Source organism: Drosophila willistoni, chromosome 3R (assembly GCF_018902025.1).
Source record: "Drosophila willistoni isolate 14030-0811.24 chromosome 3R, UCI_dwil_1.1, whole genome shotgun sequence".
NCBI classification, from domain to species: domain Eukaryota; kingdom Metazoa; phylum Arthropoda; class Insecta; order Diptera; family Drosophilidae; genus Drosophila; species Drosophila willistoni.
This window is the reverse complement of record NC_061086.1, coordinates 20,844,079-20,858,268: the sequence shown is the minus strand read 5'-3', so window position 1 is coordinate 20,858,268 and position 14,190 is coordinate 20,844,079. Positions and strand designations below refer to the sequence as shown.

The window sequence follows — 14,190 nt, the reverse complement described above, 5'->3', positions numbered from 1 at the left end:
TTTTTTTAGGTCGTATAAGCATCTGAGCAGATTTAGGACAAAGACAATGTGATATAATTCGTTGATAGCTAATAACGAAATACACAAAAATAAATATCACATTTGTCAATTTTGGTTTGTAATAATAAAAATATGTAACAATTTTTTGATTCATACTATTTTCAGTTTTACCCCTAAACTCACCCACTGATTCCAATTTATATTATATTGTGAAATAATCAATTAAAACAAACAATTCATAGGCTTCTGAATTGTTTATATTCGATAAAATTTCTCGAGCTCAGCACCAAAAGATATATATAATATTGCAAGCAATGATCCATACAACCCAGAAAAAATCTTAAAATTTTTCTAGTGCTTCAGTTTTTTGTCTTTTCCAAACAATTTATTTTTAATTATACAATTCTTTAGATTTTTTGTTTTATAAAATTTGTAAATTTTTGTCATCTAACCGGGTTGCCGATTTAATTATGTATTGAATGTTGTCTGTTTAAGAAAATACCTATTAATTACACAATTTGTAAAAGATTGACTTGCTATAGCGAGCTTAAAACAAAATCGTTCTGGACACTACTGACATTATTCAGATTTTTACATTTTGTCAAATAAGCTGACATATTATTTCTTGAGCGATCCCATACGACTGGCATCCTGACTTGGATATGGATAGGCCACTTGACCCGGAGGTGGTGGAATGGTGATGGAATCGAGATTCACACCAGAGGTAGACGTCGACGTTGGCCCAGAGCTATACGGTGCCGCATATGTGGGCTGAGCGTACATTTGATAGGCGGAGGCTGGCACCAGATTCGATGGCAACTGATGCAGCTTCATTCCAGCAGGCATTACATTGATCTGCTCCTGGCGTAGATTAAAGTAGTCATTTGGCTTGGCACTCGGTGGAGGAATGCCATTAATATCGAAGCGTCTGTCCGTCTTGGCAGCAGTGTTCTGTTTGGCCTGCGAATGAGCCCACTTGATGCTGACTTTTCGGCTATGAATCACCAGCTTATTAAAGGTACGTTCAGCAGCCAGTTCGGCAGCAGATCGTTTGGTGTACTGCACAAAAGCGCACTGTTGGCGCGGCACCAAAGCTATTGACCGGATCTCTCCAAATTGATAGAATTGATCTCGTATCTCCGGCTCGGTGATTTCTTCCGGCAGATTGCCCACATAGAGTGTTGTGATATTGCGATCTTCTGGCGGTTCCAGTGTGGGTAGTGAGGCAGCCCGCTTCATAATTTTCTCGGCTACCGGATCGTTGCGTCCATAATAACGATCCTTGATATTCTGTTCGCACAGCGGATCATCTGGTTCGTTGGGCTTGTCGTGGCGATAGGGACACTCCTCGCCACGCTTGCACTCGCCTTTCACCCAGAATGAGCAGATATGAGGTCTGTTTCGTTTGTAGTACGGCGCTGTTCTTGCCAGCTTGGACAACATTTCGTTGGCCGCCAAAGATCGGCCAACAGCACCAGCAGCTTCAGTGCCGTCACCATCCTGAAGTTGTGCATCAATGTTCTGTATGTAGTACTCCTTGTTGACATCGCTCTGTGGCAAGTTGTCCGCCACCTTGAGTGCAGCGTCTCGCACTTGAATGGGTAATCCGTATTCCAGATCCAGCAAGCATGTTTGGCACACATTCTTTAGCCGGGCACATGTCTGACATATCTCTGTCTTTTTGAAGCGCATCCGAGCGCCAGGACACCAGCGGAATATAGTGAATGGACGCGTGCAGATTTTGCATTCTTTGCCAAATCTCTCTTTAATCATCCGCACGTACGGATTGTCTCCCAGGCAGGTCTGGCAAAGAATCGGAAACTCGGCATCCTCCCAATTCTGCCGATTGTAAGTATTCGTCGTCTTTGACATAGACATGGTGGCGACAGGAAAATATTTATATTTTTTTTACAATATTTTTAATGAAAAGGCTTTATGAGTGAAGAGAACTGTGAAGCAGTGATGCTGAAATTTTTTGAGCTAAAGTAGCTAAAAGTAGATAACTTGGTTCTAGCTGAAAAAGCTAAAATGGAAACAAGTTGTTTTAATAAAAAGTCAATTATTCAATATATAATTTAATCTTACTTCGAAGAAAAGACAAAAAATAATTAACCTCAAATATCATATTATTATTGATTCGGTTGTAAATTTATAATCTCTTTGTTTATTTCGTTATATGGGAGTTTACGAAATTCGATATAAATATCGATATCGATATATTTTAGCTAAAATGACGCCAAAAAATGCCACATTTCAGATACAGCTGATAATAAAATAGGATTTTTGAAACATTTCTTCCACTCCACAGACGAATATACTTATAATATTTCTGCAGCCAAGGCATGGGATCTAGTTGTCGCCTCAGTTGTACAGAATATTAGCTTTGATAGTTTTACATTTATATCCTATACAAAATAATAATAGATGCTAAAATGCTTCAAAAAGTCAGGCCTCTCTACGAATACCCTACCCTAAACGAAATTCGGAATCCCGCAGCGAATTCGACCGGGCTAGGCGAATTGAATTTAATGGCAAGTGAATAAAATTCGCCGCTGTTGTTGTTGTTTTTCGGTGTTGTGCGGGTGGTCGAAGCGCCGATTTTGTTGTAAATTAATAGAAAATATTGCTTATCGTGTTTGGAAATAATAAATAAAAGAACGAGCTTGGATTAAAGTCAATAATTTACCTCGAGATCTTAAAATCAGCCATTATTAATAGATAGGAACCCAGTTAATTATATAAAAAGAACAAAATTGTAAGTTGTAGCAAGGGACCGTTATTCGTTGGCACAAAAAGTAGCTTAAAAGGAGTAAGGATTTCAGGACCAAAACAAAAAAAGGAAATTGCAATCAAAACAAAAAGGATGAAGCTTGAAATGGAATAATTTGTGGGGTCATTATGCGTGGCAAGGAGAAAGTGCGCGCAGATTTCGGTGCTTTTTTTTGGCAGTTCTCTTAATACACACACAAGCAATATCTGCGTGAAAGTAAACAAGTTAGTCAATATAAAAGAAAATGCTAAATTTAGACAAATCAGACGACGACGATGAACACAAACTGGAAGCAAAGCTGACATCCGCTCCATCATCATCGGCACAGCGCCCAGCACAATCAGAAGAAGATCTGGAGCCGCTGGAACCGCCATATACCGCTCCATTGGCTCCATATGACATGGAAATGATAAAACGCGCCGGATTAACCGATAAGCTAATTAATAACGAAAGCATCTTTGAGAGCGCTGGAGATGCTATGACTCGATTTATTCACCAAGAGCGGGCAACATCATCCAATGAGTCACTTAGTTTAAATGATAAAAGAGCACATTTCGCGGAAAGGTAAGTGGAATTGATCAAATACATATTGTAGTTGTAATTGTACTGGGGAGCTGAGGAAATACCCATTAAAGTTAATTACATTTTTGTTTAGTTGTCTGTTTGGTTTTCTGTTTGGACTACAGGGTGTTTTTTTAAAGTGAGTTTATGTTATCTATCGTTTTATGTTGATCATTAACACCTTTGGAGCAAGAAAAGTTATCTAAGAACTGATACAATATTTGAGTAAAACGCAGGTCGAAGCTATAAACAATAAAAGAAAAATTTAGTTAAGAAATATAAGAGTCAACAAAATAATACTATTTATATAATTAAGCGTCTGTAATCTTTAAACCTTTATAAATACATCAGAAGCTATAAAACGAGTAATGGAAATCTGATCTTGGTGTCACAAACAGTCCCATATTACATTTAATTTCAATTTAATCACCCATTATTGATAAAATCCTCACAGACAAACACTAACCTTTAGCTATAAATATTGTGAAAGCCGGGTCAACAACAAGCATTAGGATTTAAGATAACTACTCTAATTATAATTAATGAAATTATATGTGTATGTACCTTTTTCATTATATACAACAATTGTTATTGGAAATATTATAGAGAACTAACAACAGAATTATCTTTGTGCCTAGTCAGAAAAAATTGACGTTCATAATGATCAGTCAGAGTCTGTTTATATAGTACTTTATGATGGTGTATAATTCATGTACCTGCCATGTGCTACCCAAAGAGCAATTCAACAAGTGCGCTCTCTCTCTGTCTCTTATTGTGCCGTGCTCTTCCGACAATGAGACGCCAAAAACAGCTGACTGAGGTAGCCCGGCAAATGGAAATATGATTTTTGCTCTTTTGTGTGGATTCAGTTTGTTGTCGTGGCTAATCAGAGTTGGAGGCCTTTAACGCTTGGACCAAGATCTCATCTAAAATAGATAGGAAATTGCAACCATTTATATTTATTATAAAGTTTATCAGTGAAATGTGAAATATATTATAATATTCTTGGTATGTTGCACCAGTGAAAGCTAAAATACAATAAAGTCTCTTTATATTGGCCTTAAAACAAGTTTCATTATTACTTGGACGGGTAAATACCCAACCAATTTGTGCTCTGAATCATCGAAAACAATCCATTGGATCTTCTCTTTGTGTGCTTAAAGTATTAAGATCATTGTTTTCCTCTTAAAATTATATAAGGCAACACAAAAAAAAAAAAATCTTTGCAAAATTTTGGTTGACAAGTTTTTCGTTTTTGGGTGAAAAGCTTTCAATGCTAAAGAAAATGTTTAATAAACTTAATTTCTCTATCTCTTTCTAATGTATTATTCATGCACACATGTGTCTCCCGCAAGGTCGAAATATTTGTGTGTGCGAGTGTGTGTGTGTGGGCTCTTTAACGAATTGTGGGTAAATGTTTCTTCATAATTTTTTGTTTATTAGGTTTTAAGTTAATTATGTTTGAGAGAAACCGGAAGGTTATTGTTTGTGTGTGAGGCCTATGAAGAAAAAGGCCTGAAAAAAAGAGAACCGTAGATTGACTATTAATATTAAACATGTTTGTTCTTTATTCAAACTTAAGCATACTATTCAGTAGCTATAGAATAGCTATATTAATATGGAATCAAGTTAGAATTGTGATATCCCAAGTATTATGTGATGAAAACAGAAACAAATGATAATAGAACACTACGATGTAGTAACACGATCCATTTGCTTCTTCGGAGTTCCAACAAATGTTTTATAAATATAAATAAGGTTTCAGTTTTGTATTATCACCAGAAAATTGAATGTTTACAGACTCTTGTGTTCGTTCTGAATACTTTTAATGGTTTCAGAGTTGCATTATCAAGTGATTAATGTGAAAATGTGATAAGCAAATTTAATTTTGCCACTTGGTTTGCTTTTCATCTTTCCTTTATAATGGTTTTGGGCTTATCAGGGCCTGACCTTCCAGTATTATTATTTTGTAAAAATATAATCTGAAATGTCATTTAACCAGTTTCCACTAGTTCCATAGTTTATTCTAAAAATTACTCATTTATTTTATATTCAAAAGCTGATGCATACTACGCTTGCATAATAATGATTCATTTCAAATTCCTTACTTTTTGTAGATGCATTTTAAGAGATTGAAATCTCAGGAATCGAATATTACTTTCAAATTGCTCGAGAAATTATTTAGCTAAAATGTTTTTCACAAGTAAATAATATATTTTTTTTCTTCATTGATGTGTTTACATATTTAGCATGTGTTTAAGGAACTGCTGATTGTGAAGTTCTTGAAAGATTAACAAAGTGCAAAATACTGTGTAAGCCTTCATTTCGAATGGGTAGAGAAAATGGAGGCAGAACTTATTATTTGCCACAATCATGCCCCAAAGACCTGACCTATTTGTATGTGTATATACAGTTGTGTTCAAAAATATAGTAGCGCATCACCTTGCAACATTTAAATTAATTTTTCGACATGTTAAGCATTAAAAATTAAATGTTTTTTTCATATTCTTCAAAGAATGGGATATAAAGATGAGAATAGGATAAGATTCCGTTTGTTTTATATTGTTTTTTATAATTTTTTTATGACTTTTGCCAAATACACCAAAAAGTGCCTGTTCATAATTATAGTAGTGGTTACAAAGGAGGCAAAAAAAAAACAGTTTAATTTAATTCAAAAGTGATTTTTTGAGTTCTTCTCACTTAATAATGTCTAATACTTTGTTGTATAGCCTTTTTTTTAAATACCGACATCGCATCGGCGGATCATCGAACCGATAAGGTCCTGCCAAGGGTTCAAGGGCATTTGCGACCATGCTTTTGAACTATTTGCCAAAGCCCAGTTTTTTTTGATGGATTTGATGTTGCCACAACCCGCCTAACATCTCCCCATAAGGTCTTGATCGGATTAAGATCTGGGGACTGAGGTGGCCTTAACATAACATCGATATTTTGGATGCAAACCAATCTTTCTGGTATGTTTCGGATCGTTATCCTGTTGAAATGTCCATTTTATAGTCATTTCCCAACTGGAACATGGTAGCATTGTATTTCCTAATATATCTACATAAACATATCTATCCATAATTCCGTTTCCCACATGGGTAGGGCCAGCGAAGTTGTAAGAAAAGCATGCAATTATCATTATGCATATGCCACGATGCCTAATTGTTGTTTTGGGTGTACCTAGGATTATATTAGGTGTTTGGTGAACGTCGTACATACTTCCTAGAGCCTTTCTCGTCAAATAAAACTATTTTGCAATCCGAAAATAATCCTAGGTACACCCAAAACAACAATTAGGCATCGTGGCATATGCATAATGATAATTGCATGCTTTTCTTACAACTTCGCTGGCCCTACCCATGTGGGAAACGGAATTATGGATAGATATGTTTATGTAGATATATTAGGAAATACAATGCTACCATGTTCCAGTTGGGAAATGACTATAAAATGGACATTTCAACAGGATAACGATCCGAAACATACCAGAAAGATTGGTTTGCATCCAAAATATCGATGTTATGTTAAGGCCACCTCAGTCCCCAGATCTTAATCCGATCAAGACCTTATGGGGAGATGTTAGGCGGGTTGTGGCAACATCAAATCCATCAAAAAAAACTGGGCTTTGGCAAATAGTTCAAAAGCATGGTCGCAAATGCCCTTGAACCCTTGGCAGGACCTTATCGGTTCGATGATCCGCCGATGCGATGTCGGTATTTAAAAAAAAGGCTATACAACAAAGTATTAGACATTATTAAGTGAGAAGAACTCAAAAAATCACTTTTGAATTAAATTAAACTGTTTTTTTTTTGCCTCCTTTGTAACCACTACTATAATTATGAACAGGCACTTTTTGGTGTATTTGGCAAAAGTCATAAAAAAATTATAAAAAACAATATAAAACAAACGGAATCTTATCCTATTCTCATCTTTATATCCCATTCTTTGAAGAATATGAAAAAAACATTTAATTTTTAATGCTTAACATGTCGAAAAATTAATTTAAATGTTGCAAGGTGATGCGCTACTATATTTTTGAACACAGCTGTATATATTTATGAAGTAAGCATGAGCGTAGTTGGTTATTTTACTTTTGCAAACAGGAATTAGTCAACATTTTTATCAATTGTAAATGTTACTTGAACAGTTTTACTCTCCAATGTAATTAAAAAATGTTCTATTATTAAACATGAAAAACCATTTTATATTGTTTCATTTACGTTTCACTTACGATTAGACATATAGAATTAAAGCTCATTAAAGCTTTAATTTAATAGACCCCCTTTTAAATACAATCTAAGTAAAAGTGCCAAAGTGAATTATCGTGTTTATGTTTCCCATTACGAGCTTCTAACATGACAGGATGACTGGCGTCGGTATCCAGCTGTAGGTGATATAAAACCTTTTCCGCTCTCCGGGGATTCATGTAATGAGTTTTGCTCCTTCTAATAAACATTCCTTTTTCTCTTTCACAGTCATAATTACAACGATAGCAGCGCCTCAACTTTACAGCTGCCAGAGGGCGGGTCCTTACCCAACGGCAAGGTAGATAATCATCATACGAATTCTACCATTTCCACGCCATTATTACCAATGGCAAGTGAGAAATCTGCAGGAACTTTGGCGGAGGATCAAAATGGCGAAGGCGATGGTGATGGCGATGCTCCCGTCTACGATGAACGTGAATGCAGTTGTCCTAGGGAATTCTATCAAAGATCCGAGTTGAATACATCGCTCTTTTTTGCGGATTGTGTACGCTCTATTGACTTTGTGCTAGCCTATACAGTCAATGCCCATGAACCGACTGAACAGGAGAATATTGAAAAGAGACGCGTCTTCGAAACAAATCTTCTAAATCAGGGCCTAGAAGTGGAGTACAGCCAAAAAGAGCAAATCTATTTTGTTAAGGTAAAGTTATTGAATGTAAAAAGCAAAGATTTAGTTTAATTAATTACTATTTTTTACATTATTATAGATCCATGCCCCATTGGAGGTATTACGTCGCTATGCGGAGATACTTAAGCTACGCATGCCAATGAAAGAGGTAAGATAACTATGATTAAGTTACATTTCAAGTGGTTCTTGAGGTACTGAAGTCAGACTTTCGAATTTTTCGTTAATGTTATTCTTAATTTATATTCTTTTAGTCATTTTGTAGTGTGCGTATACACGAAAGATCAAATCGTCTACACAATGCGGCACATTATTTGTCCAAGAAGGTCTGCACAAAAGTCATTTTCAATTAATTAATTAATAAATCTGCTGTAAAAATCCGCTTGCAAAAGTTGTTAAATTTGGACAAATGTGCGAAATTAAAATAATTAATGCCTTTAAATTATTTATAGTTACTCATAATTAGAAAATTACAAGCTTTATTTATCTACTCTATTTATATTATATTAATGGAAATATCCTTATTTTCTAGATTCCTGGCATCTCTGTGGTAAATCGTTCAACAAAAAGTGTATTTTCTAGTCTGAAATCCGTTTGCCAATTTTTCCTACGTAATATTTATGTAGATGAACGTTATTTTCCAAAACGAGCACATCGTTTCACTGCCATCTATAGTCGAGATAAAGAATATCTGTAAGTTGCTTTATATTTTCAAATTATACAATACAAATGCTAATGGCAAAACTTTACCCTTTTCCAGTTTCGATATCCGTCAAGATTGTTTCTTCACCACAGCAGTTCGATCTCGTATAGTGGAATTTATATTGGATCGTCAACGTTTTCCTTCAAAGGGTCACAATGACATGGCTTTTGGTATTGAGCGCCTGATTGCCGAGGGTGTTTATGTTTCAGCATATCCCTTGCATGATGTGAGTGACCTTTGACAAACATTATGGTGAAAAATTGCCAAATTTATATATATTATTTCATTTAAAAAGGGAGAGATTAGCGAACCAGGAACCACAAGAGAAATACTCTATAAACACTGGGCATCGGTTTCCAAATGGTATCGTTATCAACCATTGGATGATATTAAGGAATATTTTGGAGTTAAAATAGGTAACGTACAAATAAATTCCCATCGTGATTTTCTATTAATTATGATGAATTTGTTGTTTAGGTCTTTACTTTGCCTGGTTGGGCTATTATACGTACATGTTGCTTCTGGCTTCAGTCGTCGGAGTAATATGCTTTATGTATTCTTGGCTCTCCCTTAAGAATTATGTACCAGTGTAAGTTGAGTATACTAAATATTTACCAAATTGATAAAATAATTATCTTATTTTATTTGCAGTAAAGATATTTGCCTACGGACGAATACAAATATTACAATGTGTCCTCTATGTGATTGGTGTAAATTTTGGGATTTAAAAGAGACGTGCAATTATGCAAAAATAACTTATTTAATTGATAATCCAAGTACCATATTCTTTGCCGTGTTCATGTCCTTTTGGGCAGCACTATTCTTGGAACTGTGGAAACGCTATTCGGCCGAAATAACCCATCGCTGGGATTTAACTGGATTCGATGTACATGAAGAGCATCCAAGACCACAGTATTTGGCACGATTAGAGCATATACCACCGACTCGAACTGATTATGTGACAAATATGAAGGAACCGACTGTACCATTTTGGCGTATGAAATTACCGGCTACGGTTTTTAGTTTTTCCGTAGTTTTACTTTTAATTGCACTAGCATTTGTTGCTTTACTCGCTGTTGTAGTCTATCGTATGTCTATGATGGCTGCTCTTAAAGTGGGCTCTGTCCCAATGACCACCTCTAATGCCATTGTTGTGGCCACTGCATCGGCTGCCTTTGTTAATTTATGTTTGCTCTATGTACTCAATTATGTAAGTACACGAATCTGAATCTGTTATTGGTCTTATCCTCGTTATTTTTACTTCTAGATGTACAATATTTTGGCCGAATATCTAACAGAGCTGGAAATGTGGCGAACTCAAACCCAATTTGATGACTCACTCACACTCAAAATATATTTATTGCAATTTGTTAACTATTATGCTTCCATATTTTATATAGCCTTCTTTAAAGGCAAATTCGTTGGTCATCCAGGGCAATATAATAAGCTCTTTGATTATCGTCAAGAAGAGGTAAGGGGAAAGCGAATGTTTGATTATTTTTTAATAAACCAAAACTCTTTATTTATTGCAGTGTTCTTCCGGTGGATGTTTGACTGAGCTTTGCATACAATTGGCCATTATTATGATAGGAAAGCAAGCATTCAATACAATTTTAGAAGTTTATTTACCAATGTTCTGGCGCAAAGTTTTGGCCATTCAGGTTGGCCTCTCGCGTCTCTTTAACAATACTCCCAATCCGGATAAAGCAAAAGGTGAACGCTGGATGCGTGATTTTAAACTCTTAGATTGGGGACCGCGAAGTCTATTTCCCGAATACTTGGAAATGGTCTTGCAATACGGTTTTGTAACAATATTTGTGTCTGCATTTCCCTTGGCCCCATTCTTTGCACTATTGAATAATATATTGGAAATGCGTCTGGATGCCAAGAAGCTGCTGACACATCACAAACGTCCCGTGTCACAGCGTGTTAGAGACATTGGTGTCTGGTATCGAATTTTGGATTGCATTGGCAAACTAAGTGTTATCACAAATGTAAGTTTCATTCAATAGCGAACAGTAATCAAGTATTTATATATATGTTTACTCTAGGGTTTTATCATAGCCTTTACCTCGGATATGATTCCACGATTAGTCTATCGAAATTATGTCTCAAAAGATGGTACACTGAATGGTTATTTGGATTTTACCTTATCGGAATTTAAAATCTCAGACTCACCAACTTTAAGAAGTTTGGCCGGCGATGGCGCCAACATAACGACGTGCAGGTATGAAAGGATAATATATTATTATGCAAGAATTGTTTAAATTTATAATTGTCGTTTTTTTTTTATTCAGCTACACCGACTTTCGGTTGCCGCCCTCATCACCTGATAAATACACTTTAAGCAACATGTTCTATATAATTTTGGCTTGCCGTTTGGGTTTCGTTGTTGTTTTCGAAGTAAGTTTTAAAGATTATTTCGGAAAATTGCCTTTATTTGCTGGTTGAATATAAATGCTTGTACAATTCAATTTGAAGAATACCTTTTCATCCACACTTATATAAGTTTGCTTTCTGTTCATTTATCAAATTTTATATAGTTTGAGTCATAGATTGTTCTCAGACCTTGACATGCTGAAACATACCCGAAGTTTCCACAATGCTCTCCTGTAGGGCACGATTCTCATTTGTTGAAGATTTCATTAGACGATATAAGGCATAAATGCCATAGGCAAAAAGAGCATTGAGCACTATTTAAAGAACAAATATTCGATAATAACTGTTAAAATAAATGGAAATTAGTTGCTTACCCAAAAATACTCCAAATATCACACTTCTCGCTATTCGTCGATCCACAGAGGCATCTAAATCATCGATTTTAATTTCCAAACTCACAAATATAGCTATCTCGATCAGCATGGATATGCAGGAATTTATCAACCAGGGGGCAATGCATATAAGACGTTGCTATAAAATTTGGATTTAATACACAATATTACATATGAATCTGACAATTACCTTCTTAATGCCATCAATCATAATGGAGGCCACCACCAGATTTATTAACGCCTTTATCCATATTGTTAATGTCACAATCATATAGAAAGCTTGCGAAAATTCATGTACCAAAACATAATCCACTGCAAAGAGATGTGATTATTTCTTAGTCAAAGTTTATTAACCTTAAGATTTACCCAATGTGGCTATAAATGTGCCAAAAGGACTCATGATCTGAACATCATTCTGTTGCCATTGCGAAAGATCCAAAAAATCCAGGTACAAATGATAGCTGCAAATACCTAAAATACTGAGGGCTATGACAATATCCAGACAGGCTATGCTCAGGCCCATCGAGCGTAGATTTAAGCAGGCAAAGTATTTCATTATGAATAGATTTGTTTTATTATTTAGTCCTTTTGTCTTTTGAAACTGTTCCTAAATGATTCTGCTAGCCGCGTCTGTTCTTTTCGAAGTCTTTGCTGCAACTAACTTAAAATGTTCTACTGTCAAACGAATCTAGTTTCAGTTATTTTCTTATTGCCATTTTCCCTTGTTTCGCCCATTTTCTATGCTATGGGGGAGAAAAGAAAATCCAACATATTTATGTGGAGCATCTGCTATGGGGTTTCTGTTCTCAATTCCCCTCAGCATATTAAGGTTGAGGCTAACGCTTGTCTAAGCTGAATTGAAAATCCAATTGGCTTTACCAATAGAAAAAAAAACATTTAATTAGAAGAAAAATTTTGTTTTGCAGTTGGCTCTCTTTTTAGTAGTTTTTTGAGATTAAAAGAAACATTGCATTTGTGGGGTTTCTCGAGTTAGTTGGGTGACGAAATAAACCAAAATTATTGATAAAGAAATGTATTCCGTTTTTGTTTTTTCTTTCAGAATTTTGTCGCCTTGGTTATGATATTTGTACGCTGGTGTATTCCCGATATGAGTGTGGAACTTCGTGATCAAATACGCCGTGAAGTCTACGTGACCAATGAGATAATTATCGATCAAGAAGCTCATAGAGCGCGCACGGGTAAGAACTTGTTTAGATTGTTTAAATATTTTGGCTAATTTTGTTTTGTATTTTTTCAGAACGTTTTAAGCGCAGCAGTTCGGTTTTGCCCAGCCATCGTGATCAGGATACCATGGATGCTGCATCTGTCCATGAACCAAATGCCAAGTTTATAAATATTGAAAAATTACTTAGTGCTGACTTAACACAAATCGAAATGGACACTATTATACATGGAGAGAATACCAATACGGGTATTTCCGGTGCAGACTGTTGAAATTAGCTTCAAATTTGATTTTATTCATATTTTTTGGCAGGCACAAAATGCTCATTTAAGTGAATCTTTTTTTTAGTTATTAGCTACAACGTTTATTTTTCAAATTGTGTTATACTAAAGTTCCTCTTAAGAAACTTAACTATATTAGATTATTATATATGGTTTAAAGCTTTGTTATTAAGCATCAAATGTGAATTGGAAAATGCTTTATAATTTCTAAGATTAAGTGCAAAATATGTTAGCTGCACATAAAATTTGATGTTAGGCAAAAATTTTATACGTATATATTGCACAATTTCTCATATGCATCTCGGAATCTTTTTCATGAAAAATCTCACCAATTTTATAAACATTAACTCAGGCTCTGTCTCTCTGTTTCCTTAATGCAATACGAAGAGTCCTTAAATAATATGATCTGTACCTATATTTACCAAGTGTTCAAACTTTTGGTATAAACTTGATAGAAATCAATACCATGAATAATATATTAGACAAATTGTATTCTTATATAGTCTATATATATATACAGTACCTACTCATATTTATTACCTACAAAATGAATGTTATTATAATGAAATCTGTAATAAAACCAAGTTTTATAGAAAGATGCTGTAGAGTAGTTTGATTCGGTGAAGATTTTAAGAATGTATAACAGTTTAATTGAATTTGTGTATAACAGTTCGCTTTATGGAAATCACAAAGTATCCAACCCTGGTGGAAAATCGTTTACAGTTTGAGTTTGGCGCAACAAGCATGCAATTTTCCATGTAAGTGAAAAAGACACTCATTTGACTTTGAGTATTTGGCTTTTGGCCAAGAAGTGTGGCTAAGGCAATGGCCGAGAGCCAATTTTCCTACTTTCTATGTGTATATTTAACTCGCTCACTCCTCTCCCTTTCTCTTTCTCACTCTCACCATTAGTTGTCGCGCATGTGTTGATTTCATGACGTCAGTTGGCATTTGCTCTCAGCTGTTTTTGCCGCCAACAAACTGACGGAACAGTTTTCAGTTGGCTTTACGGATTTCTAGTGTCA

The 14,190-nt window shown here is 35.2% G+C and overlaps 3 protein-coding genes across 4 annotated transcripts; 1 reads left to right on the top strand and 2 right to left on the bottom strand.

The window, feature by feature from the left end:
- Positions 1-369: 369 nt before the first annotated feature.
- LOC6647157 (pre-mRNA-splicing factor RBM22) lies at positions 370-1,964 on the bottom strand. The gene has a single exon (XM_002070425.3). The coding sequence runs from the start codon at positions 1,876-1,878 to the stop codon at positions 619-621; it is 1,260 nt and encodes a 419-aa protein (XP_002070461.1). The 5' UTR covers positions 1,879-1,964; the 3' UTR covers positions 370-618.
- Positions 1,965-2,547: 583 nt separating this feature from the next.
- Positions 2,548-13,761, top strand: LOC6647158 (anoctamin-1). 2 transcript variants are annotated; one of them, XM_023178841.2, is made up of 15 exons: positions 2,548-3,334; positions 7,810-8,242; positions 8,310-8,378; positions 8,482-8,553; positions 8,760-8,920; positions 8,988-9,156; positions 9,226-9,346; positions 9,408-9,519; positions 9,582-10,140; positions 10,198-10,401; positions 10,463-10,924; positions 10,982-11,157; positions 11,228-11,333; positions 12,762-12,900; positions 12,960-13,761. In XM_023178841.2, exons 1-15 carry the CDS (start codon positions 3,015-3,017, stop codon positions 13,154-13,156), a joined length of 3,300 nt encoding a protein of 1,099 aa, XP_023034609.1. In that variant the 5' UTR covers positions 2,548-3,014; the 3' UTR covers positions 13,157-13,761. The 2 variants fall into 2 exon arrangements, with proteins under 2 accessions (XP_023034609.1, XP_023034610.1); XM_023178842.2 differs by lacking the exon at positions 8,482-8,553 and having other exon boundaries at positions 2,549-3,334.
- On the bottom strand, positions 11,351-12,492 carry LOC26529424. The gene is made up of 4 exons (XM_015177486.3): positions 12,068-12,492; positions 11,892-12,013; positions 11,684-11,840; positions 11,351-11,623 (listed from the first exon to the last, which is right to left on the bottom strand). Exons 1-4 carry the CDS (start codon positions 12,255-12,257, stop codon positions 11,493-11,495), a joined length of 600 nt encoding a protein of 199 aa, XP_015032972.1. The 5' UTR covers positions 12,258-12,492; the 3' UTR covers positions 11,351-11,492.
- Positions 13,762-14,190: the final 429 nt, after the last annotated feature.